General features: G+C 54.1%; 2 protein-coding genes across 8 annotated transcripts; both read left to right on the top strand.

Annotated features, from left to right (window-relative positions):
- The first annotated feature begins 77 nt into the window (after positions 1-77).
- LOC104150472 (histidine--tRNA ligase, cytoplasmic) lies at positions 78-17,600 on the top strand. 3 transcript variants are annotated; one of them, XR_011143943.1, is made up of 13 exons: positions 78-273; positions 3,058-3,144; positions 5,076-5,195; positions 5,654-5,749; positions 6,332-6,457; positions 7,266-7,373; positions 9,291-9,389; positions 12,862-12,955; positions 13,202-13,329; positions 13,429-13,671; positions 15,003-15,119; positions 15,889-16,420; positions 16,503-17,600. XR_011143943.1 is itself a non-coding variant. In XM_068959803.1 (13 exons), the coding sequence occupies exons 1-13, from the start codon at positions 2,680-2,682 to the stop codon at positions 17,135-17,137; spliced, it is 1,506 nt and encodes a 501-aa protein (XP_068815904.1). In that variant the 5' UTR covers positions 2,631-2,679; the 3' UTR covers positions 17,138-17,600. The 3 variants fall into 3 exon arrangements, 1 of the variants encoding a protein (XP_068815904.1); XR_011143942.1 differs by lacking the exon at positions 78-273 and adding an exon at positions 2,631-2,760; XM_068959803.1 differs by lacking the exon at positions 78-273 and adding an exon at positions 2,631-2,760 and having other exon boundaries at positions 15,889-16,035; positions 17,078-17,600.
- A 114-nt stretch (positions 17,601-17,714) lies between these two features.
- Positions 17,715-22,815, top strand: DND1 (DND microRNA-mediated repression inhibitor 1). Of its 5 annotated transcripts, XM_068959806.1 has the most exons (6): positions 17,715-17,970; positions 19,149-19,267; positions 19,888-20,005; positions 20,125-20,586; positions 21,364-21,765; positions 22,091-22,814. In XM_068959806.1, the coding sequence occupies exons 2-6, from the start codon at positions 19,178-19,180 to the stop codon at positions 22,105-22,107; spliced, it is 1,089 nt and encodes a 362-aa protein (XP_068815907.1). In that variant the 5' UTR covers positions 17,715-17,970; positions 19,149-19,177; the 3' UTR covers positions 22,108-22,814. The 5 variants fall into 5 exon arrangements, with proteins under 5 accessions (XP_068815907.1, XP_068815910.1, XP_068815909.1 ...); XM_068959809.1 differs by lacking the exon at positions 19,149-19,267; XM_068959808.1 differs by lacking the exons at positions 17,715-17,970; positions 19,149-19,267 and adding an exon at positions 18,251-18,296 and having other exon boundaries at positions 22,091-22,815.
- The last annotated feature ends 2,568 nt before the right edge of the window (positions 22,816-25,383 follow it).

Consider the following 25,383-nt stretch of genomic DNA (forward strand, 5'->3'; position numbering starts at 1 on the left):
ACCGTACAGCAACTTCTATCTGCTGTGAGCATCAGCTTAGTGGTGGGGAGGGAACCTGCAGCTGTGGCTGTGACCCGTACGGAGGGTCAGCAGTGTGTCAGGTTGGGGGAGGAAGCTCTGCTGGTGCTCCCAGAGGTTCAGGCCTTGTGTGAAAACTGATGGTCACAAGTCAGCCTTTGCCAGGGCGAGGGCTACAAAGGGTCATGCCGAGCCTGCAGCGCACTCTGAGGAAGAGCGGAGCCTTTGGGGCCCTGCTGTCCAGTGCAAGGCAAGGTGAGCCATGGTTGTCGGATGTTCATCCTTCTACCTAGCTGTTTGCCACAAAACACGGCAGCAAACCCCACGGGGGCTGGCGGCAGCCTGCGTCCCGCAGCGCTGCGCGGGGCAAACCGAAGCCAGGCCGGCAGTGCTGCAGGCCGCTGAGCACCCACCGGGCGCCTCGCCCCCTTTCTAAAGGGGAAAAGCTTCCCGGGGCGGGGGGGGGGGGGGGTGTGGTGGTGGTGGTGGTGGTGGGAACAGAGCAGCACTTCTGTGTAATTTTTCTGAGAACACAATCACAGAATGGTTTAGGTTGGAAGGGACCTCTGGAGATGACTAGTCCAACCTCCCTGCTCCAGGGGAGGTTGCTAGAGCATATTTCCCAGGATCACATCCACATGGGTTTTGAATATCTCCATCGAAGGAGACTCCACTACCTCTCTGGGCAACCCGTTCCAATGCTCAGTCACCCTCACAGTGAAGAAGTTTTTTCTCAGGTTTAGGTGGAACTTCCTGTGGTTCAGTTTCTGCCTGTTGCCTCTTTTCTCCGTGGTGCCCAGCAACAGGACGAGACTGGCCTCATCCTCTTGACACCCCCCCTTTCAGATACTTATACACGTTGATGAGATCACCTCTCAGCCTTCTCTTCTCCAGGCTGAACACGCCCAGCTCTCGCAGCCTTTCTTCAGAGGAGACGTGCTCCAGTCCCCTCATCCTCTTTGTAGCCCTCCTTTGTAGCTGGACTCTCTCCAGTAGCGCCATGTCTCTCTTGTACCGGAGAGCTCAGAACTGGTCACAGTACTCGAGATGTGGCCTCAGCAGGGCTGAGGAGAGGGAGACGATCTTCATCACTTGACCTGCTGGCAACACTCTGCCTAAGGCACCCCCGGATACCCTTGGCCTTCTTGGCCACAAGGGCACGTTGCTGGCTCATGGTCAACTTGTCCACTAGGACTCCCAGGTCCTTTTCTGCAGAGCTGCTTTCCAGCAGGTCAACCCCCAGCCTGTACTGGTGCAGGGGGTTGTTCCTCCCTAGGTGCAGGATCCTGCGCTTGCCTTTGTTGAACTGCATGAAGTTCCTCTCTTCCCAGCTCTCCAGCCTGTCCAGGTCCCTCTGAATGGCAGCACAGCCTTCTGGTGTGTTAGCCTCTCCTCCCAGTTTAGTATCATCAGCAAACTTGCTAAGAGTGCACTCTGTCCCTTCCTCCAGGTCATTGATGAATACATTGAACAGGACTGGACCCAGGACTGACCCCTGGGGGACACCACTAGCCACAGGCCTCCAACTAGACTCTGCGCCATTCACCACAACCCTCTGAGCTCGGCCATCCAGCCAGTTCTCAATCTACCTCCCTGTCCACTCATCTAGCCCACACTTCCTGAGCTTACCTAGGAGGATGTGATGGGAGACAGTGTCCAAAGCCTTGCTCAAGTCCAGGGAGACAACATCCACCGCTCTGCCCTCATCTACCCAGCCAGTCATTCCGTCATAGAAGGCTATCAGATTGGTCAAGCATGATTTCCCTTTGGTGAATCCATGCTGACTACTCCTGATCACCTTCTTGTCCTCCACATGCTTGGAGATGACCTTCAGGATGAGCTGTTCCATCACCTTTCCCGGGATGGAGGTGAGGCTGACAGGCCTGGAGTTTCCTGGCTCCTCCTTCTTGCCCTTGTGGAAGACTGGCGTGACATTGGCTTTCTTCCAGTCCTCAGGCCCCTCTCCTGATCTCCAGGACCTTTCCAAGATGATGGAGAGTGGCCTAGCGATAACATCTGCCAGCTCCCTCAGCACTCGTGGGTGCATCCCATCAGGGCCCATGGATTTATGGATGTCAAGTTTGGACAAAAGATCTCTAACCCGATCCTCCTCCACCAAGGGAGAGTCTTCCTTTCTCCAGCCTTCTCTCTGGTCTCCAAGGTCTGCAATTCCTGAGGACTGGCCTTAGCAGTGAAGACTGAAGCAGAGGCAGCATTCAATAACTGTGCCTTCTCTGTATCTTTTGTCACCAGGGCACCCGCCCCGTTCAGCAGCGGGCCCACGTTTTCCCTAGTCTTCCTTTTGCTATTGATGTATTTGCAGAACCCCTTCTTGTTGTCCTTGACGTCCCTTGCCAGATTTAATTCCAACTGGGCCTTAGCCTTCCTTGTCGCATCCCTGCACGCTCTGACGACGTCCCTGTATTCCTCCCAAGTGGCCTGTCCCCTTTGCCACACTCTGTGTACTTCCTTCTTCTGCGGGAGTTTTGCCAGTAGCGACTCAATACGTAAACGGAGGCAGCCGGGCGGCCCGAGCAGCCCTCCGCCCGCCTGCGCGGGGGGAGCGCGGGGGGAGGGCGGGGCCGGCCCGGCCCCGCCCCCGCCGCCCGGCGGCAGTGCGCAGGCGCGCGGCCGGGCGCAGGAGCGGGCGGCGGCGCGGCCATGGCGGCGGCGGCGGCGGCGGTGCAGGCGCAGGCGGACGCGGTGCGGCGGCTCAAGCAGGAGCAGGCCGAGCCCGACGAGGTGCGGCGGCTGCGGGGCCCGGGGGGGGAGCGCGGGGGCCGCCGAGGGGCGTGGAGGTAGCGGCAGTCCGGGCGGTTGGGCTGGGGGGACTCGGGGTGTTGAGGCGGGGGCGCTTGTAGCAGCAGCGGGGGGTGCTGGGGGACAGGGCTGCAACGGTTGTTGGAGGGACTGGGGCTGAGGTTGCGGGGGGGGGGCTGGCTGTACGGGGGATGCTGAGGCTGAAGGTGGCGGGGGAGGCCTGGGGGCTGCGCCTGGCCAGCAGGTTTAGCCCCGCTTCCCTTTTTGTTCCCTCCCCAGATCGCAAAGGAGGTGGCGAAGTTGCTGGAGATGAAGGCGCAGCTGGGAGATGAGGGGAAGTCCAAGTTCGTGCTCAAGACCCCGAAGGTAACGTCCCCGAACATATGCGCTCACGCAGCTCTCCGTGCCCACAGCCTCCTCGTTTGAACACCCACACGCGCCTGTGTGTGTGAACTCTTGGTGTGCAACACTGACCTGCCTGTCTTTGCTCTTGTTTCTGTTTCGTTTTTGCTCCTAATAGCCAGATGGTGGGAAAGAGAAGTATGAAAATGTCCCTGGCAGCATTCAACCCAGATATCCCTACTAAAACTTAAACGTTTCTGGTGCCTTTGTGATAAGCCAACCACAAGCTGATGCAGTTAAGGACGGAAATTCAAGTTATTTCACAGCTGCACACTCTAAGAGGTCTTGCATCTGCATAGGTTGCACTGTTTGAAGTAGGGTCATGACTTGTATTACCTCTGGTGAGCAGTTTAGGACTAGGACTCTTCAGGCTACGTAGCATTGACCAGTAGCACCAGTGTCTGCAAACATTGGCTCTCAAAGGTAGGGATCCTCAATGTGATCGTGTTCCCTGTTAACCTGCCAGAGTGGGTGAAGCTGCTGGCAGGCTGAGCGAGTGCACGGTGCTGTGAAGCGTAGCTGTGCTGGGACTAGGCTTGGTGGGGTAACTGCAGAGAATATACGAGCCAAAGAAAGCTAAATGCCTGGCAGTGCTTACCAGAAATGTTCAGCACGCCTTACAGTGAGGCAGGGAGGAAGGGTGTCTGTTTTCCTCATAGCTTCTGGTCTTGCATCAGTCTGTGGGAGTGGAGCCATCCTGTATAGAGTGGGTCTGGTCTGCGGCCAATATCTCTTTGTCCTTCCCTGAGGAAGGACTCTTTCCTTATGGACAGCTTTTCAGTCTTCAGGCCCCAGAGAACAGCATGAACTGTGTTACAGGTACTGAAGTTTTAAGTTTTTTGTAGCCGGAGTGTTTCTTTGCTAGCAGCTGACCAGAGCGAAACTGTTCTCCCATGCTGTGACCTGTAGACAGCTATGAAACCAGCTTATGTTAACTCTACTGACTCAGAGGAAAGCCTTCAGAACTTTCTCCCTTGACTATTCTGTTTCCTTTATCGTATATTTTGGTAAAAGTATTTGTGATCTGAGACCTAAAAAGAGGATGAGTATCTAAAGATTTGGAGAGGGGGTTCCCAGCTCTGTGAGTTCCAGGGGAAACACAGCTGGGGTTTCCTGCCTGTCTTAGCCATGTCAGGGCACTATTGAAAGCCACTCTTCACTGTGTGACCTGCAGGCAGGGTGTTGCCGAGTGTAATATGCCTGACCTCTGCTTTCTCCTGTCTGACTGTCTCTATAAAAGAGAGATGCAGTTAATTAACAGTCAGTTATGTGTTGCTGAAAGCCTAAAGCGGATGATCAAAATATTTAGTGACTCTAAATAGTGGAAAAATTAAAAGGGAGCCCATCCCAGTGAACAGCAGATGGGCACTTCATAATTAGCACCCTTTGAAAATATCTGACTTCTTTCTTTGTCAGTTCTTTGGAAAATACAAAGCTACTGCTTGTCTGGCAGCTTCAAAACGTGTCTGCCCTCCTAGCCCAGCGTCAAGAATGCGTTATTGTATGGATCCAGCTGATGGATCTGAATCAAAGCTGTGGACAGATCCTCGCTGTACGATCTGCTTTAAGAGCTTTCAGCTCTCTGGGTCCTGGATTGGCGTTAGCTCCTTTGTCTACTGCCTCTTGAAACACCTGGCTCACGTTTGGCTCTGCTGACTGTGACAGATCATGTATGAGCTGGGTCTTGATGTCTTCTAGTATTCTTTTGTGCTGCTTTTTACCAGCTGTCCTGACATCTGGTTTCTGGACTGGATCTTGGTAGATTGTGCACCTCAATTCTCTCTTCTCTGTCTCCTGCTGCGTGCCTGGCCCTCAACAGAGAAAGCTGCTGGGATTCTCTGTGTTACCTCCAAACTGATGTGTTTTTTGTTCTTCTTTTCCTCATTTCATCCCAGGGCACACGAGACTATAGCCCCAAGCAAATGGCCATTCGGGAGAGAGTCTTCAATGCTATCATCACCTGCTTCAAGCGCCACGGAGCCGAGGTCATTGACACGCCAGTGTTTGAGCTGAAGGTGAGCAAGAGCGTGGCAAGCTGGCTGAGCTGGTTCAGGTCGTGCAGTTGAAAGCTTAGGATGTATTTACAAGGTGGAAAATTCATTAATGCTGACCTTAAGGGACCTGTGACCTCAGGAGATCGTGGTCCCTCTGTGGTAAATTGGAGGGCTAAGGAGTATTTTCTTCCATCTCCTGGGGCGTCCTTCCTTTCCGTCCTTGTTCTCGGAGTGCTTTGGGGCTGATCCCCTCGATCAACTTTTAGGTAGCACAGACAGGTTGTGGACTCACTGTCCTTGGAGATATTTAAAAGCTATCTGAACATGGTCCAGGGCAACCTGCTGTAGGTGACCCTGCTTGACCCTTGAGGAGGGCTGGAATAGATGATCTCCAAAGGTCCCTTTCAACCTCAACCATTCTGTGATTCTGTGATCCACTGTCACTGAAGATGCTGCTTGTTCGTTTTTCTTTTTTGTAGGAGACACTGACGGGGAAGTATGGAGAAGACTCGAAACTCATCTATGATCTGAAAGATCAGGGGGGAGAGCTGCTGTCCCTGCGCTATGACTTGACTGTATCCTGCCACAGCCCAGTTCCCGCAATGCTGCGGGGTCTTGTAGCCTTTGGTATGCCCCTTTTGGGGCAACCCTGTCCAGAGGGCGAAGGAGGAGAGTTTCTTGATTCTGACCTCTGTAGTGGCATGGAGAGCGTGAGCAGATGGCCTGGTTCAGTGTGGGCAGGGCTCTTGCTCAGTTACTTGCTGTCCAACGCTTCAGTTGAGGGAAGTAATGCTTGCATGTGGAGGGTAGGGAGATCTATGTTAAGTAGGTTTTGTTCTACAACAGGGCACCCAATCCAGGCTACAGTGGAACGCAAGCCACATGGGAGTGAGATCTAGCCTGCAGCAGTGTAGGGAGGTGCCTGTAGGGACAGGTGTCCTTGTGCTAACAGCAGAACATGTGGGACTGTGTCTCAGAGAGCTGGGGAAGCCTCAGGGAGCTGCAAGGAGTCCAGACACTTGTTGTTGCTTTGCCTCATGGATATATACCCTACTGTGCTGGATTTTGGGGAGATAGTGAGGGCCCAGCACTGCCAGTGGGTGATGACAGGGTGGGGTGATCCCTCTCCGTTTTTGTCCTTAACCTTTTGGTTCTAGGTGCCTTTTGCTCGCTATTTGGCAATGAACAAAATCACCAACATTAAGCGCTATCACATTGCTAAGGTGTACAGGCGGGACAACCCAGCCATGACCAGGGGCCGCTACAGGGAATTTTACCAGTGTGTGAGTTTGGCTGTTGGCAGGGGTGTTGCTGAGCAGGACTCTAGGCTGGGCAGTGGTTGTGGGGACGCAGGACCAAAGTCTGTGCCATCCTGAGGTCTGCTTCCCTGTGGCTGTAAGAAGCTTAGAGAGAATCCATTGACTTTCTCCCCTGTGGGTACTAAACGCAGCTTGAGAGTGGGAGAGACTGAAGGCAGTCATAACACAGGGCCCTCTTGTAACAGGGAACTTAGTAATGCAACCTCCCGGTGCCGCAGGTAGCAGGCCATGCTTCGCACTAAGGAGGAGGGCAGCTCCATACTGTAGTGCTTGCCAGTCTGGAGCAGGGGAAGAATTTCCTCCTGATCCCACATCTGGCATCAGTTTTACATTTGGGGTCTGAACAGGGCGCGTGAATCAGGAAGGTGAGTGACTCAGCCATAGCACTTAATTGCTTCTCTCCTGTGCTTTGTCGAGCCTCCATTTCAAATGAAGGCACAGAAAAAAGAGGCCTAATTACAGAACAGGTCAGAAAGCAATTTCTTATGTGGCTCTCTCAGACAAGTATAGGAGCCCTGAAGAATGGGTTTGTTCCACTGTATTAACACAATCCGCAGGCCCTCATATCAAAACCTGTCTTAATTGAGAATATTCCTGTTTCTTCATGCAGTCCATGTTGATATCTCTCAATTCCTGACGCTGGCAAATTTCCGTTCTCAAAATACTTAGGGTATTTGCTTGGTGTCTCATTTGAAAGACCATTCCAGTGAAGTGCTGCTGCCGCGGCCACAGTAGCAATGCCAAAGTGCTCACTGCCTTTTCCTGTCCCCAGGATTTTGACATCGCTGGCCACTTCGATCCTATGATTCCTGATGCTGAGTGCCTGAAAATAGCGCATGAGATCTTGAGTGAGCTGCAGCTTGGAGACTTTCTTATTAAGGTGAGACCAGAGCCAGATCCCCAGGCAGGATTCTCTGTGCTGCAGTGCAAAGCAGCGGTCGTCGTCCCTATGGCTCTACCGAGCAGCTACCCCTCTCTAATGCCCGCTGAGGCCTCATCCAGAAACCCTAGTTCATCTGGCCTCTCCTTGCTCTTGTGCTGTCTCTGTTTACAGGTTGAATGTTGGTCCTCATCTCAGACTGCCCTTCAGATGGGAACACGGTGGGTTCCCTCAGGCCAGAGTTAGAGTTCTCTGTAGCGTTAACCGTGATCCCCTGCAAAATGTCTGGCAACCTGAGTAACAACGTGTCTGTCGTATTCACTGCCTGCAGTAAAATACAGACTCTAAGCCAGGATCTCTGCCCTTGTCTCAGCTTCTGATGCCCCCTTAGTAGGGATGTCTCCTGTTCGTGTGCAGCATTGTCTGCAAATTCCTGCCTTCCCACCAGATCCTTTTTGGGGCTGAGACCTCTTCCAGAAGACTCATGCATTACTCTAGGTTGTGCTTGCCATTTGCTTCAAAACAGCTGTCATCTTGGTGTGGTACTACGTGGCCTTGGGTGTGCAGATCAGCCAGGATGGGTGAGAGTTTACAGTGGCAGGAGTGTGATGAGTAGGTGGATCTGATGTGCCAGAGGGCGGTGGGAGCTCTGAGAGAGACCTAGAGCTGGACTGTTGTTGAGCTCTGGGAGGTGAGAGGCACAGGTCACATCTGACTGCAGGCTGGGTATTTTGCTCGCCTGGGTGGCCCCCACTGAGTGGGAAGTCGGCTTTCTGCCCTTGAACCGGTCTGGGATAAGCTGAAGGGCTGTGCACAGGAACTGCCTCTCCAGATCAAGTTGAGGTCCAGCTAGTTTGTGTTTGGCCAGTGGCAACAGCAGATTCCTCTGAGGACAGGCAGGCAACCCTGCAATGCGGAATGGCAGAATAACCTGCCTGTGTTGGAAACAGCTCCATGTCTTCCATGAGTGACCATCTGGTTATGTCAATAACCATTGAACAATCTTTGTTTCTATCTAATTTAACTGCAGATGTTCTCGCTACTCATAGAAATGTTGAATCCAGCTAAACCTTTGGCCTCAGTTACCTCCTTGTGCAGAGCATAATTAAACCATAGAATTCACTGTGCTATCAAAAAAAAAAAAATCCCTTAACAAGGTTTTAACATAATCAGATACCGCTTTGTTCTTGACCTGAGAGAACAGGGCAGTGTGCTCAATTCATCTCCTCAGTTCGTGGTCTATTCCTGAGCTGTTTTTCCACCTGCACCAGACTGATGGCATATGTCCCCATATAAGAGGACTTAGTTTTCTTCAGCTTTTTCTCTGTTGAATGAAGGTGTCTGTGGCTCTAGAAGGAGAAGCTGATGGTTGTACCCAGGCTTGGTAGGATTCAGTTGCACTAGTTGGCCTGGTGTGAGAAGAGAGGCAGCTTTGCTCCCCAAGAGTGAGGAAGAGACTGAAATTGCCCCAGAATTATAAGCAGCAGAAAACGCTGGCAGCCCCTTGCACTCTAGGTTGACTGTGCTGTTTCTCTTCCACTATCTGTCAGTCCTCTCCACTGTTCCAGCTGAGTCTCGGTCTCCACGTTCTGGTAAAGCTCATCTCATCCTGACCTTTACTTTCCAGTTCCTAATCCATGATGAAATTTTGCCCATTGCTGACTGTGGCTTCTTGAGTCTCTGGAAAGGTCTACTGGCATAGGCTTTTGAAAATGCAGATAGAATCCAATGCTGTCCTTTTTCCCCGCTATTCTGAAATGGGAAATATCTTATCCATCAGAATGCCAAGTGGCTTGGCAAGGCTAGGGTGACTGCTAGTTTCTCTCTTCCATTCCTAGAACCAGAGAGGAGAGAAACTGGATTCAGTTGAAGCATCTATTTAAGTTCGTAGTAAATGACTTGCTCCCTGTCCCCTAGGTCAACGATCGACGCATCCTTGATGGGATGTTTGCAGTTTGTGGTGTCCCAGACAGCAAGTTCCGGACGATCTGTTCCAGCGTTGACAAACTGGATAAGGTATGGGCTGGAGCTCTGGGCTGTGGTAGCTGTTGCTGAGGGCTGTGAGAGCTGGCTGGAAAATGCCAATAAACATTGAGTTGCTGCTGTTTCTTTCTTTCCTTTCCCACACAAACGTTGAGAAGGAGGCATGTTGGGCACTGCAGCCATGTAGCAGAGCTGGATTTTATGCTCTCTCCTCCGACATCCCACATGGTGCTGACAAATGGAAAGGAGAGAGGGAAAGGTGCCTCTTCTCCTTGGAGGCTCTGCAGGTCCCTAAAATTAATGTCCCAAACCTCAGCCTTCTTATGCTGCCACTGCTTATGAACCTAGAGCTTGAGATCCCACCTTTCAAACTGGGCCATGATTTTGAAAAGCCCTTTCTAATGCGGTGGTTTTGGGCTGGTGGGTTAAGGTATCACCGTTGTGTTCTGGAACCTTTGTTCAAATGTCAGAACTCAGTAGGGAAGAGATCTTGATGTAATGGCAAATCACTGTGGTTGTCTAGAAGCAGTGAACTGCAGTCATTCATAAAGGCAGTTACCCTGCAGGTGACAGGGCCACATCAAATGGAAATCGTTGAGTTGGCTGCAAAAATCATTGTGTTGTCCAGCAAATCTCGCTGTCGAGCAAGTGCTATTCTTGCTTAGCAATGTCACGTCCAGCATCCTCCCTGGGAATGTGGGGTCTGTAGTGGGTCCGTGTTGCTGGCCGTGCTGCTTGGGGGTAATCACGGCATCCTAGTAGAACATGTGCCTCTGGCTGGGTTGTGGGAGTCTTGGGAGATGAAGTGAGAGAACAGCAGGAAGACAGCAATAGGAAGCAAGATGGACTTAGAGGAATGAGGTTTCCATGTTCACTTGGAAACAAGTGTCTGAGGTAGAGAAAGGGATCAAGAAAAAAAAGCAAGAAAGAATAAGAGATCGGGAACACAGGCCTGAAGAATAACCTTAATGGCATATTCCTGCCTTCTGGCCTGGGGAGGCGTGGTCTGCTTGGTCTCACACTGCATTATATCCACCACTGCATGTGTCCACACTCATTTGTTGCCACCATCAGCACAAGGATCTCTTGCTGGGAATGTGGCTCCTTGGTGTTAACAGCTGGCCTGACCGTGCAGCATCCTAGCAGGCCACAGACAGTGTGAACATGTCACTCAGTGCCATAATCTCTCTGCTCAGTGCTGTGAGACCCTGGTAGCCCATCCCATGTTTCCTGTTCGCTTCATTCATGCCTGCGCTGGTTGGTTTAGGTGCTTTTATAAAACATGCTGTTTGTAGACATCACATTTGTATGGCTTGCTTGGGTTTGATATGATGCAGAACACTCTGTGCACAGCTGCTCCTGTTAGACACAAGAGAGGAGGTACCCACACATTCATGCTTGCCAAGCTGCCTCAAGAGCGCTAGCTGTCAGTTCTCTAAAGGGATTCAGGCCCTTATATGGCCTTTTGGAGATGAGAGAAAGGTGCCAGTCTAGGAGCAACTTTTTGTTTGCAGCTAATTCTATTGACTGTAGACCCCGGTCAGATATCTGGATGATGGAGAGAAGTCTATAAAAGTGTATACTGTCCTCTACTAATAGCTAAGGAGTAGGAATCTTAAAATAAAGATGCAAATTTTAGGCTCCAAGTTTTAGGGCAGCTTTGCTGCCTGCAGCATGGGGATACAAAGAGACTGTGCGGAGGTATAAGAGATGGAGTTACAGCCATGTGTTGAGAGCATGGCAGAGGTGATAAGGCAGTTCTCCATGTACAGCTTGTATCTCCCAAGAAGTGCCAGCGTTTAGGGAAGAGTGAGCATCGGATCAAGCAAGCTAGCTGCTAATACAAATCAGCACCTTTTGCCATGAGTCCTTCTGTCCCTTTTCAGACAGCTGAATACAGCATGGGGAGCTTGCCTGCTCCTGCCAGTACTGTTCCTGGCCTGTGCTTCCCAAAGCCCCTTTTAAGATTTCTTGGTAGGATTCAGTTCAGTCAGCAAACCTCAGCCCTGATGTGGAGCGGAACAGTGTTATTGCTTCACTGTGTCCAAGTTGCACCTTGGTAGCATTCCCAAGTTGCTTCTGACCTTGCAGGTGAGACAGTGCTAGCACTGTGGGCTGATTATCTGCATACTCAGCTTCATACAAGGGTTTCCAGCTGTGCTGAGGTCTGTGCTGTCTCAGTGCAGGCCTGCTGCATGCATTGCAGGTTAGGCACAGCTGTAGAAGCAACAGTACCAGGTGAGAGCGAAGCCAACATCTTGTTTGCAAATGCAAGTGCCAAGGGAAGAACTGAAGAATGGTAAGCGTGTAGTGATGCCTCCCCCAGACATGCCCCAACTTTCTCACCAAATGTGCTCTACACATTGAGAGAGTGAGATATACTGTTGGAAAGCATCAGGTGCGGTGGATTCTTTCTGTCGTATGCCTCTGTCTTCATTTGGGCACTGATCTTTGTCCCCTGTGTCTTGGTTTTTCTCCTTAGTAGAAAGGATGTAGTTGTCTGGGTTGTAACTGGGTATGTGCACATATCTATATTAGGGAATGATTGGACTGTTTAAAAGACAGATAAATCAAGCCAATTTCAGACTTCGAAACGACCCTTGATTAGAGTGATATTCATTAACAGTACACATTGCCAGTGGATAGTTCTTAATTATTATCCAGCATTATCACCACAAAGAATTAGTCATATACAATCTCATCCCAAATTAGCTGTGAGTGTACTTAACTGTTGCTGTGTAGTTAACACTGTTGGCTCTATCCTTGATGATCCCAGCAGCTGAGGTGGAGGCGACTTGAGCTTTCCATGGAGGGAAGGTGGAACTAAAGTGCTCAAATTCTTTCTTTCTTTCTTGTTTTTCACCACTCATTATTGGTATTTGTATGCTCCTGATTCCATCCCCAAGAAAAACGGAGGGGTTTCATCTGCTGCCAGCATGGTTTGTCTTGTTTCCGGGACCAGGACTTGTTCTGATTCCGCCATACATCTGTCCTGCTCGTTTTGCACCCTCTGTTGTTGCGTTGCAGATTTTAGTCCTTCCCTGTGCTTGCCTTCACCTCCTTTACGCAGCTGTCACAAATCTGTTTGCTGCTTTGTGGTTACATGTTTATTATATAGTTATGCTGAGCTCTGTAGCAAAAGGTTTTTACATAGTTGCTGGCAATGCGATTAGTAGTGTTACAGTGTTACAAAAGGCTACTACAGTGTCGGTTATTATATTACACTTCTAGGTGGGTTCAAGGCAAGTGTATTAATTATGTGCTGCTAAGAATACTTCATGGGTGCAACAGGCCTTAGCTTTGGCTACATGTCATTTTCTGTTTCTCTCATGCAGTGCTTGCCCGCCCTGACACTGACAGAGTCCCACAGTGTAAAGACAGGTTGGAAGCAGATGAGTCTGTTCACCAGTATAAGGCAGGACAGAGGGCCAGGGCTGCCAAAGAGGGTCTCCAGGAAGGACAGTATCCCTGGGGCAGTGGCTGATGTTCTTGTCTTCCCTTGCAGATGCCATGGGAAGATGTGAGGAGTGAGATGCTGGGAGAAAAGGGGCTCTCTCCTGAGGCTGCGAATCGCATTGGGGAATATGTCCAGCTCCACGGTGAGCGCTTTGCAGGGGGGATCCCTTCTCCCTCTCGGCTGAAAGCCCCCCTCCAGCCTGCTCGGTCATTGTCCCTACAAGCACTGCCACCCTCTTGCAGGCCAGGCAGGCAGGGGCCAGCGCACCCTGGGCAGGGGCAGAGGGTGCAAAGCAGCACCCGCGACCGACTGGGCCCACGGTGCCCAGACCCCAGTGCAGCTCTGTTGCTGGCTCCTGGCAGACCTCAAGCATGGCTTGTTCCCACAGGTGGCCTGGAGCTGATTGAGCAGCTCCTCCAGGACCCAAAGCTATCCCAGAATCAACTAGCCAAGGAGGGGTTGGGGGACATGAAGCTGCTGTTTGAGTACCTGACGCTGTTTGGCATCACAGGGAAGGTGAGGAGGTGCAGAGGCGGGGGAATGCTGCCATCGTGGCTAGGCAGCCCTGTGTGCCCCAGCTGCACCCGGTGACGGGACTCGGCTTGTGTCCTGCAGATCTCCTTCGACCTGAGCCTGGCGCGAGGCCTGGACTATTATACAGGGGTGATCTTTGAGGCCGTCCTGGTACAGCAGGAGAACAACCATGAGGAGGAGCCAGTCAGCGTTGGGAGTGTGGCTGGAGGTGGTCGCTACGATGGGCTGGTGGGGATGTTTGATCCCAAAGGACGGAGGGTGCCCTGTGTGGGAGTCAGCATTGGGATTGAGCGGATCTTCTCCATCATGGAGCAGAAGGTGGAGGTACGTGCCTTGGTGCTTGATTACGAAGGGAAAAAGGCAAGATTTACACTCTTCCCTGTGTCAGTTGTGCCCCAGACCAGCAGATGCTGAAGTGAGTCTTACTCACTGTGGTCCTTGATGGAGGAGCCAGCCAGGACCCCACTCTGCTCTGCAGCAGGAGTCAGAGCCAGGTCACAGTCTCCCCTTTCCTGTTGCTTCGGAGATGATCTCTGGAGGTCTCACTAGAGATAAGATTCCTCTTCTAGCACCCCTGGAGATGGGAGCCTGGCATGTTCAGCTGCAGCTGTAGGGGGTACTTTAATTCTCAACAGTACCAGGTACTCAGATCAAATGCCTTAGTGTTCCCCACTGCATTGAACATCTAAAGTGACCCCCTGGCCTTCTTGGCAGCACTGTCCTGCAAGGCTGACTGAGTGACAGCAGCCCTGCATGTGTACCCAGCACATACAAGGCGCTATGGAGACCAGAAAGGAGTTGGATATCCCAGATTAGGGAGCACAGTGTGTCTGGGAGGTCCCGGATATCTTATTCCTGTTCCCTCCTCCTCAGAGTTTCTCTGGCCGTTCCTTGTCTTCAGTCCTATTCAATGTGTTATGCATGTCTTTGTAGGTTCCCAACACACTACCTCCCATTTACATCCCCCAGAGCTCTGTTGTGGGGGGCTCTCTCCTGACAGCCAGATACAGTCTGGATTTCTTAGTGGAAAATGAACCCTCCCCCTACTGTGTCCAATCCTAGGCAGGTTTGTCCTTTTGCAGGTGACCTTTAAAGGCTTCTCCCTCCAAAGAATGAAGAGACAAGAAAATGCCACTTTGAGTATCCAGTGTCTCCTGTGGAAGCAGGTGGCTGATGATTACTCCTGACAGTGCTGGAGCATATCAGCTTGCTGCTGTTAAGTTCAACCCGCAGTTTCCAGCCCAGCTGTGGAGCAGACAGCTAACTCTGTCCAGCTCCTGCTGGGTTGCTCCAGAGCCACCCAAAGCAGGTTTCTGTGAGGCTGAAACCCCTTGGGTGCAGAGGAATGATCTCTAGGTAGAAACTGAGAGAGGTGTCGTTCATCCTCAGCAGATCCTCCAGCATGCGTGCACTTGCAGTGCGGGAGGGAGGCTGTGTTAAGCCCCCCTTGCAGAATGATCCCCCCGCAAGGTTGGATTTGGCTCCAGGAGAGGGTCTGTGGCCCCCTCCCTGACTGTGATGAGGCTATGCTGCTTGTCCCACTGAGCCTGGTCCTCTGCTGAACAGATGGACCTGGTATGTGGACCATTCCTACTCATAGGGTCTGGAATATCTTTGTATGTCCATGGCCTTTATTGAGTCCGCCTCTCCTCCAGGCCTCTGCAGAGAAGATCCGGACAACAGAGACACAGGTACTAGTGGCCTCTGCCCAGAAGAAGCTCCTAGAAGAGCGGCTGAAGCTCATCTCTGAGCTGTGGGACGCTGGGATCAAGGTACAAACAGCTGGTATCTAAGTGAGGAGCTGCCTGATCTACCCTCCTGTTTCCTGCTCCAGGAATTGACCTGATCTAGCTTTATCAGGGGAGGAGGGAGTTGTGGGGAGAAAGTGGGCAGCAGACTGCCTTCGTGACTGGAGCCTGCCTCTTCTCTGTGTCCTGAATTGGACGTTCCCTGGGAAGGGCTGGACGCAATTTGGTTAGCCCCCTAGCATTGCAGGGGCTACTCTGGCTGCATCTTTAGCTTAGGATGGATTTCCAAGCCAGGCAATGCTCTAACCCCTGCTGCATGGCAGCTGTGATGTCATGCTGCCTCCAACAGAAAGCCAAAAACACAAGGCCTTTCAAGGAGGGGAAGGAGTCAGGGAGGAGCCTGGGCTGTGTTTTGTGCATGTGAAAGGTGAGTTGTGTGGCAGGCCCTGCTCCCTGCTGGCAGCTTTCTCCCAGCCTCCTCAGAGACTGAGCAGTGCCTGGGTACTCTGCGGGGGATTCTGAGCCTGCAAGGACATCACAGGTGCCAGCCCTGGTCTGCTACAGACAAGCTAATGAGCTGGTGCTGTCCAGGATAAACGGGGTCTTGTGGGTGCCTTTGAGCTTCGTGGTGTTACTCACTAGCTGTAATGTCCAGCCTTCTCCGTTAGCTAGTCTCCCAGCCCGCCCCACTCACCAGACAGCAATGAGCAGAGTAGGACCAGGAATGTCTGGCTGAGGGTATGGAGAAATGGGCTGGTGCTGAGCACAATGTTGTGTTCTGGGTCTCTTCCAGGCAGAGATGCTGTACAAGAAGAATCCTAAACTACTGAATCAACTGCAGTACTGCGAGGACACAGGCATTCCCCTTGTTGCCATCGTGGGTGAGCAGGAGCTCAAGGATGGAGTTGTCAAGCTGCGGGTCGTGGCCACCAGGGAGGAGGTGAGGCCTGTGGTACCTCGGAGTGGGACTGCAAGCTACTTAACCCTTCATCCCATCTCAGGCCAGCCCTCAAGACCTGTTCATACCCCGTTGTTCAGCAGCAGTGCAGTCAGGCTGTATGTAGCAAGGTGGCTTTGCAGGCTCACATTTTGAGCTTAGCATCCAAAGGGGGAGATTGAAGGAGCGAGGCACTTCCACCTAATGTGAAGAGCTTCCAAGACTTAGGACTGCTTGTCCGGGAGGTGCTGCGGAGGGAAAGACTGTCCACAGACGACAGTCAGAGGAATGAGAGCCAGGGCCGGCGGACTCGAGATGAGGTCCATGGATTGGTGGCAGTTCTTTAATAGGCCTGGACTTGTCTGTGCACCTTTGGAGACAGTGTGAGGTGAGTCTCCTCAGCCTTTCTAGCAGTTTAGGTTCTCAGGTCTTTATATATTGCCCCTCTCATTGGATTTTTTTTTTTAAAGCTGTGGTGTTTCAGAAGTCCCTGAAGACACCCGATGTTCCAGTTCTTCCCTCTGCACAGTTCCTCCAAGCCAAGGAGCACTGTCCCCTCCACCTCTGGAGAGTCTCCCATCCCGTGGCCTCCTTGAACTCCCAGCTCCTCAGTTCAGGGGTCTGGAGTGTTGGGGGGGAAACTCAACGGGCTGTGTGGCTGCTCCCGCTCTCCTTCCAGCGCATAGGACATCACTGATCACCCTGGGTGTGCTGTGTTAGGATGAGTGGTGACAACAGTAACCCATGCACTGGCTGTGGCTTTGGAACCAGTAGGAAGCAGTCTGAGAAGAACGTAGCTCTTCAGTTATTTGTCAGGAGGGTGCGTGGCAGAATTGCTGAGAGGCACTGCCACTTGCAGGGCCCTATCTAGATCTGCCTTTGCTGCTTGATCTCTGTGGAGGAACAGGGGACAGAGCACCATGGTGTGATCTCCTGAGACAGGGCGGCGAATGCAGTGTGGGCCGTTCCTCTAGGACCAGAGAAAGTCGCAATACTTCAAGCTGCTTGTGTTGTATTTATGGAACTTTGTGCTCCCCCTTTATAGGTTGATGTTCGCAGGGAGAGCCTTGTTGAGGAGATCAAGACACGAACAAGCCCGTCTTAAGCCCTTCTGGCTGCCTCTACTCATTCACTGGATTTCAGCTGACAGACTTCCTCCTGTAAATGCCAAGCTGCTTGTCTCCTTTGCCAAGCAGTGTGGCAGCGGGTGCAGGGCTGGGGAGCATTTGAAAGCTGTATTTATTCTCGACTTGTGCCCTCCTTTTCCCAGTGGGAGCAGAGAAGCTGCATTGCCTTCTACAAAACACTATGGCCCTGAGCATGTTGCTGGAAAGATGTTTTGCGAGAGTCCCTGGCAAGCGTTTGCCTCCTGTCCGTGATCGTTATGGTGACATGTGGAGCCCCATGCTGTTGGCAGACCCCGGGGTCTTGGCTGCAGCTTCTTGTTCCCTTCATTTTGAATAAACCTCCTATCTAGCATCTCTGCTCTGGCTGCAGGGAGGTGACCTTATCCAAAGCAAAATGTAAAGCCCATTCCAAGAAACATAATAAATCTTCTGTCTGTCTTATCCCTGCCTTCTGTTTTCTCCTGCTTTTTGTTTGGGGCAGGGATTCATTTACCTGCATCCGCTACTCTGAGTGTGCCATTTTGGCTGTTTCTTAAGCTGCACTTCCCGGCCCCTTGAACGAGTGCTTCTGCGAAACACTGCGCTGCGTGCAAAGAAACAGTGTGCTGAGGTCTGGCCCAGACAAAACAGCACAGCCCTGTGCAGGCTCATCATGCTGCTGCGCCAGCTGAGACGGGTCTCCTTGCCCCCTGCGCAAAGACTGTGGGTGCTCTGTCCCCAGCGGTAGCCACCCCACCTCTGTGCCCGTTCACCTCAGCGCTGACCCACACCTCTTGCCCAGCACGGTGCTCGGGGCCCCTCTGCAAAGCAGGTATATTTTTTGATTTGCCCGATCTTTCCCATTCCCAGCTGTCCTGCGGTTGCGGAGCCCACGTCCCGCCGCGAGGCGGTGGGGCCCATAGCTTGGGGGCCCGGGGTATCCCCGCGGCAGCCGCTTGCCCGGGGGCGCGTCCCCGGGGACGGGCCGGCACCGGGTGGGCTCGGCGGGCCGGGGCGGGGCGGCGGGGCGGCGGGGGCCCTCCCGCCCCGGGGCGGGGTAGCCGCGGCCCAATGGGCGGTTGCGGCGCTGGAAGCTTCCAGGCCGCGGCGAGGGCGGAGCGGCGGCGGCGAGGAGCGGGCGCGGCGATGGAGGCGGAGGTAGGTGCCGTCGGGGAGCGAGGGGGCTCGCTTGCGGGCACGGCTGCCGGCGGCGGGTCCCGGTCTGGCCCCGCCGCGCTTCCCTTCGCGGGGCGGAGGGGCGGCGCCGATCGTCCCTCCCGGCGGCCCCCGTGGGGCTGATGGAGCGGCAGCTTCGCGGCGGCGCTCCGGTGCTGCCGTCGGATCCGGCAGTGGTGCCGCTTAGCTGGGCGGAGAGGGGAGGTGCGGCCGTCGGTTTCGGAGCCGTGTCCGTCGGGGGCTGGCGGGAGGAGCTCGGGGCCGGAGGTCCCGGGGCCGGTCTTGCTGCGTTTCCCCGTCGTGGTCCGCACCGGGGAGCAGCGCTCCGAGCCACGCTCCCTCGGGCGGCGGCGGGGCCGGGCCCGGGCCGAGAGCCGTCGGGGCGGCGTTGGCTCTTCGCTCCGTGCCTTCCGCCGGCGCGGCGGCACCGCGGGAACGGCATCCTCCCGGGGGCGCAGCTGATGGCTTCCCGGGCTTGGAGTCCCGATCCCGTCCTGCTGCGTCTCTTCTGCCTCGCCAGGTTGGCCCCCTGCCTAGGTGGTGTTTATAGACCATCAAGGTGATGTTAGCACCTAATCGGCTGGGGCTGTGCTCCCAGCTGGCTATGGACGGCTTTGCTTTGAACGTGCTGGGAGAGCCGGGCCCTGCCCTTCCCGAGGGCCCAGGTGTGCCCACACGTACAAGCTACCCGAGAAGGTGGGGAGAGATGGCCTGAAAGGGCAGGCAGTAGCCTGGGCCCTGACCTGGCCCTGGAGCTGTGGAGGCGGGAGGCTTGGTTGCAGAGTGGCATATGTGGCTGGATGTGAAGCTGGTCTTTCTGCTTCTTCTCAGCAGAGTTGACCCACTTTAGGGTCCCCATCTCTATGCAGAAGTGTTTTCTCACCTTCAAGAAGGGCCAAACCCTATGGAGAGAAAGCGGCCGTTACCTAATGGTGCAAACAAAGATACCTCAGGTTAAGATGTACCCAAATTGATAAGTTTAACTTTAATCTCCCTCAGTTCATGGCCTTCAGAGGTCGTAACAGGACCTTTTAGCACTTAATAAGCTGAAATGCAGTATTGTTGAGTAGCTGGTGTTTTCAGTCCCTCCTTGAAGTTCCTGTGACCCCAAAAGCCTGGGAAGATGCTAGCAGAGAAGAGATTTGGCTGTCTGGGGGTCCTAGCCTAACTGGGATCCCATGTTAAAATGGGTCATCTTGGCTCTAGTCCTTTCTTGCAGTGCTGCAAGGCTGTTGAGCAGGTGCCTGTGTCTCTGCTTTCAAAGCTCCCGTGGACATCTGTAGAAGAATCCTTAGTGTCCTTGTGTTCTACAAAATCTCTGGAGTTGCCTGTTTCACATGGAGCAGGCTTGGAGAGCAGACACGGAAGCCCATAGGATGTACAGTGTTGGGAGTTTACTCTGGTTTCCTGATGGGCCTTGCCTTAAGGGCACAGCAGCTAAGCGTTTGCCCCTCCATGAGGCAGCTGCAGCTGGTGGTAGGGCTTGCGATTGCTTCCTGGGGTTGGGATGCCCCTAGTTGGGAAGTTGGAAACTTTTTGCCCGGAGCTGTACTAGCATCATCTGCCATTGCAGGCATGGACCGACAGCATCAACCAAGCCAATAAGATGGCCCTGATCGCCTGGGTGAAAGAAACCGGCATCGACCTGGTGCAGATCAACGGGCAGAGGCGATACGGCGGCCCCCCACCAGGTACATGAAGGGCATGTTAGGACTGCAGTGCCCTGGGAGCATGGCATGCCTGGGCGCCTGGTGGGTGTGGAGGTTAAGCGGGTCTTGCCCACGTGTGCTGTGTCACTGTGTGCCTACAGGCTGGGTGGGTGACCCCCCACCGACGGGCTCAGAGGTGTTCATCGGGAAGCTGCCGCAGGACATGTACGAGAACACACTGATCCCGCTCTTCCAGAGCGTGGGGAAGCTCTACGAGTTTCGCCTCATGATGACGTTCAGTGGGCTCAACCGGGGCTTTGCCTATGCCAAGTACAGCAACCGGCGCAGTGCCAAGGTGGCGATCACCGCCCTCAACAACTTTGAGGTTCAGGAAGGCTGTACCATCCTGGTATGCAAGAGCACAGAGAAGTGTGAGCTGAGTGTGGATGGCCTGGCCACCTCGCTGAGTCGGAAGCGCCTGGAGGCCATGCTGCAGGAGGCTGCTGAGGGTATCCTCAGCATCACTCTGTATACCAGCCCATACCAGAAACGGGCCCAGCTTGCAGTGCTGAAGTACAACTCGCACCGGGCTGCTGCCATGGCCAAGAAAAGCCTGATGGAAGGTACTGGGAGGCGAGTGGGAGGCTTGGTTGCTGTGGGATGGTGCTGGGCCTTGTCTTCCTGGTGTCTGTAGGCAAGCACTGGCCCCAGCTCCAGGCTCAGCTGAGAGGTGACTTCAGCCTTGAGACATCCCCTGTCCTCTCCCCATGTTCCCTCCAGGACCAGAGGTCCTCCATGAGGCTGATCCCTGGCAGTCCTCGGGCAAATCTTGCAGTGCTGGGGGGCATCTGGAGGTCCTCAGTCTAATTGCCTGCTCAGAGCAGGAACATCACTGCTACTAGTCTGGGTCAGTTGGGGCTTTGGCTAAGTTCTGCAAACCCCCTTGGTGGAGGCACTGCACCTTTCAGTGCTGTGTCCCACCCTCCTAAGGGACCTGTTTCCCAAAGGTCCAACTTGAGCCTCTCAGGTCCCAATTTGTGCCCATGTCCCCAGCTTTTATCTGCCCCAGCTGAGAAGCATTTGGCTCTGTCATCTTTGCGCCTGTCTCCAGGTAGCTGTAGGCTGTCTTTAAAAACACCCAAGCTTCACAGCCAGCCCTGTGCCGCAGCCTAGCTTGGTTGCAAAACGGAGCGGAGAAGTGGTACTCTGAAATGAGAGCTGGCCTGTGGCTGAGTGAGGTGTCGTAGAGTTGAGGCATCCTGTGCGGTTCATGCACTCTGGGTCAGTGTCAGACCAGCCCTTGGTCACCATGCCGGATGCTGGGGAACAGGAGAGGATAGTGCGATACTAGAGGGCTGGTGCAGAAGTGTCTCGTGCAAGCTGGACGCTCTCTCACACAGGGAATATGAGGCTCTATGAGGAGGAGATGAGGGTGGACTGGCTGAAACCTGACCTGAAACAAAAACTGCGATCCAGTGAGAAGCCACTGGCCATCTGGGTGTCACGTGGCAAGTCTTCAGGGAGCACCAAGCAAGCGCAGGTGCACCTGTCTCCGGTGTTGTGCAACGTGTTGGACCGTCTGGACGCCCTGTGCCAGAGGCGACACCTAGGGGCCCCCTTGTTCTTCACAAAGTGTGTCCAGGCAAACCCCGATGGTTGGCTGCGATTTTGGTGCCAAGTGGTGATCCCGGCGTACCCACTGCCCTTCAGTGGGTTCACATGGGTCCGGCAGGATGTGCCGGGTGCCAGCGGGCATGACAAGGCAAAGGATGTGCTGGCGCTGCAGGTGCTCAGGATGCTAGGTGAGTCCTTACACAGAACTAACACAATACTTACCTCTCTCAAAGTCTTGGAGGATCTCCTGGGACTGTGGGAGTTCTGGGCTACATAGGGCAGGCTGGGACCGAATGTGGGAAGGAACCAGCCCAGCCTGGTAGGTTGGGCCAGGATCCTGGCGCAGAAACACTGACAAACCCCAGCCATATGTAACTCCAGCAGCTGTGAGCACAGGGTGGGGTTTCTGGTTGGAAGTAGAGGGTGCAAGGAGCTGGGAGGAGGCTTTGGGGTGTTGAGCTCTTGGCTTCCTGCAGCACTGCACAGAGCCTGATGCTCTCTTCTCCGTCACAGGATGCCGGCTGGCCTAGGCGGTCGTCCCACCTGAACCATGGGCCGATCCTGAACCATTGCTTACTCATCACCAGCCCACAGGAGCAGGATGCAGGCCCAGCCGGGGATGCGGTCCTGTTTGTTTTGGTTTGTTTGTGTTTGAGAGCTGGCTCTGGAGGATGGAGGTGTAGTCACAGTCCGTGATGGCTTCCCCATCCTCAGCTGGCATTTGGTTCTGTTCTGTTCTTGGGGGTATAGGTTTTACTCACCTGGTTTGGCAGTTTTTTAACTGGTTTGTGTTGCTCTGTGCTGGTGGGGAAGCCCAGTGTAGGTCCTGGGAGAAGAGGAAATTGGAGGGACTCCTGGCAGTGGGTGAAGACCAAGAAGCCTTAGGGGACCTCCCGGGCTGGCCTAGGATCATGGGCACCGTGCGTGGCCTTGGCTCTCCTCTGCTAGCATGCCTGGTATCCAACGAACAGCCTGGCTGATGGCGTGAGGCTGATGTTCAAGATGGGGACAGGGCTGTGCATGGGGACTGTCCTGGTAAAGGAGGTATGTCCCATTGGCTGGCAGAGCTGTTTTTTAACTAGGAGAGCGTCTGCAGGCTCTTGGAGGTGTGGAGCTGTTCATATCCCTGGGCTGCGAGAAAGCAGTGCTGGGGTTATCGGCTGTCTATGAATGAGTCCTCAGCACCAGGAGGACCGGCTGCAAGCTGGCCACTTGGTATTAAAGTAGCCTGGAAGGTGCCCCGCTGTGTCATGTCATCTTTTGCCACCACAGTTTCCTTGGCCCTGTGTGGCAGCTCAGCAGGTGGGGTCTGAGCTCGGGGTCTGCGCTCTGAGCTCAGGGTGTGCCTAGGCCCTGAGCGTTTAAAACAGGGTAACAGCTGGTCCCTGGGCTCTTAGGTATTCGGGGCTCCTGAGGTCCTGGAGCAGCTCATGAGGGCTTAGGTGCGTATGGGAAGATGGGACGTTGCCTCCTGGTAGGATGGAGTAGCTGGCCTTGAACTGTGGATCCCGGGGAAGAAACACTGGTTATGGAAGGCGCTGCTTTGGGGAGTGCGAAGCTCCAGGCTGCATCAAGACACAACTGAGTCCCTAAATCCTAGAGCTGCTGTAGGTACCCTCTGTAAGGTCTACTGAGATGCCATAAAGGGTGGCAGTTTCGGCGTGAGGGTTATAGTAAGGCCCCTTCAGCTTTCTAAGCTGGCCTCTAGGGAAGCTAGAGGCTGGCAGGCCCTGGCAGCATCACCCAAGCAGCTACTGTGGCTGAGCAGACCACAAGACAGGCAAGAGCCTCTCCCTGGTCCTCTCAGTGAGACCCAGAGCACTTGGGCTGCAAACCAGAGCCCTCTGTGTGCTCTCTGGATCACTCGAGATCCAACCTTGTGGTGCTTCTTCAATCACCCCCAAGGCCCACTGTGTGTCTTTTGGTGACACTGGAGCTCTCCACGTGCCTTTCCTCAGTTCAACGCCAGGCCCTCCATATGGCTTCCTGTGCTCTCCGTTTCATCTGCCATCTTGCTCTCTGAGGTGTTGTGATGCCCTTTGCTGTGCACAAAGGCCCTGCGTATAAGGCCCTGTGCTCTTGATGCTGGACAGAGCCCTACATGTGCCCTTTGGTTCCCTCAAAACCCCTCCGTGTGCTTCTCCACGCTCGCTGTTGCCCTGCATGTACTTTGCAGTGCCTATCAGAATGCCTTGTTTTGCTTTTGGTGTCCAACAAGAGCTCTCTGGTTTGCTTTTGGTGCCATCCAGAGCCATCTGTATTTCTATTGGTGCTGCCAAAAGCCATCCACGTGTCCTTCAGTGACCCCAGCACCCCCCGGTTGCCTTTCTTTGCATCCCTGAGGCCTCTGTGTAGTTTTCCTTCCCTCCCCTAAAGCTCTCTGCACCTTCTTGCGGCCTTTTGGTGTCTCCCAGAGCTCTAGGTGCTGCTGAGCTTCCTCCCTGTGCTTTCAGCATGGGCTGTGTCTTCTGCTGTCCCTGGGCTCCTCTGTGCCTTTTGGTACATGTCACCACCTGCATGTGACTGAGTCTCTCAGAGCTCTCTGTTTGCTTCCGGAGTACCCTACAGTCCCTGGTTTGCAATTTGGCATGCCTTGCAGCCCCTAGTTTACCTTTCCAGGCATGCCAGAGCTTCTCCCCTTTGGCTGCCTGAGCCCTTTGAGTGCCTTTCAGAGCCCTCCAGAGCTTTTGTTTCCCCTCCAGAGAGCCTGCCGTGTGCCTTTGGGTGCAACCTGGAGCTCTCTGGAGCTAGAGCCCTTGTTTTGCCTTAAATTGCACCCCAGGATGCTCAGATTGCCTTCTGGAGTGCCTTCCTATTCCCACTCCTATGTTTGCCTTTTGATGTGTCATGTTTCTTCCCCGGCCCCCTGCAGACCCATGTTCATCTTTGGAGGGGCTGGCTGCACAGGAGCTTCCTGGGGAGGGATCAGGGTTGTGAGTTTGCATCAAGAGGTGCAGCTCCCCAGCAAGCTGAGGCAGAGCAATTTCATCTCTCCCTGAGCCTCTTTGTGCCCCAGCGATGAGCAGGGTGGGCTGGGCTGGGGGAGAACAGCTGGTGTAAGCAGAGAGGTTTGGCTTCAACCCTCTGTGCAGCCCTGTGAAACATCCCTGTGCTGAGAGCTGGGTGCTCAGGGGAGCTCCTCCAGCTCTCTGCCTTTGCCACTGCCAGTGACCCTCTTGGGGACCTGTTATTGCTGCCTGGGGTGAGCTGGCATGGAAGGATGACTCTGTGGCCACCAGCCTTGGGGACAACCGGGCAAACAGGATGGGGACACCATGGCTGTCATGTTGGTTCCTCCAGTGGCTTTATTAGCTCTGGGGTGCTCTGGGCAGTGCCGCACGCTCCTCACTGGAGCTCCCTGAGGGACTGCTGCTACCCAGGGCTTTGTGTTGGGGGGTTGACGGGGAGGTGGCAATTCTGTGCTTGCTGCCCAAGGGGGGCTCTGTTTGTCAGTGATCTAACAAAGTGGTGCTGAATATCAGGCTCTGCTCCTGTCCCCTTGCCCAGGACTCCCAGCAGTTGCACTGCCCCAGCTCTTGGGAGCCAGGGGTGTTACTGGAGTTGGTGCAGCAGGACTGGATCACACCAGATGCACCCTGGCTGGGGCTAGGGCAGACCCCAGGTGTCCTCAGCCCTTGGGAGCAGAGTGCCAAAGCTGGAGGCTGCTGTGGGACGTGATTTAGGGCCACTATGTTAGGGTGTGTTATAAAAAAAGCTCCTCTGCAGGGACACAGAGGAACAGGGGCAAGCGGGGGAACCCAAATAATGCCCTGACTCGGCTTCTCCCAGGCCCATCACAGGAGAGC

This window comes from Struthio camelus, chromosome 13, assembly GCF_040807025.1.
Source record: "Struthio camelus isolate bStrCam1 chromosome 13, bStrCam1.hap1, whole genome shotgun sequence".
NCBI classification, from domain to species: domain Eukaryota; kingdom Metazoa; phylum Chordata; class Aves; order Struthioniformes; family Struthionidae; genus Struthio; species Struthio camelus.

What these genes read in the sequence shown, in the direction of transcription:
- DND1 (XM_068959806.1), top strand. Translation starts at nt 19,178, where the DNA reads ATGCAGAAGTGTTTTCTCACCTTCAAGAAGGGCCAAACCCTATGGAGA. An exon ending in TGCAAACAAAGATACCTCAG is followed by an intron (nt 19,268 to 19,887) that starts GTTAAGATGTAC and finishes CTGCCATTGCAG; the next exon opens with GCATGGACCGACAGCATCAA. An exon ending in CAAGAAAAGCCTGATGGAAG is followed by an intron (nt 20,587 to 21,363) that starts GTACTGGGAGGC and finishes TCTCTCACACAG; the next exon opens with GGAATATGAGGCTCTATGAG.
- LOC104150472 (XM_068959803.1), top strand. Translation starts at nt 2,680, where the DNA reads ATGGCGGCGGCGGCGGCGGCGGTGCAGGCGCAGGCGGACGCGGTGCGG. An exon ending in TTGGAGACTTTCTTATTAAG is followed by an intron (nt 7,374 to 9,290) that starts GTGAGACCAGAG and finishes CCTGTCCCCTAG; the next exon opens with GTCAACGATCGACGCATCCT. An exon ending in TCATGGAGCAGAAGGTGGAG is followed by an intron (nt 13,672 to 15,002) that starts GTACGTGCCTTG and finishes CCTCTCCTCCAG; the next exon opens with GCCTCTGCAGAGAAGATCCG.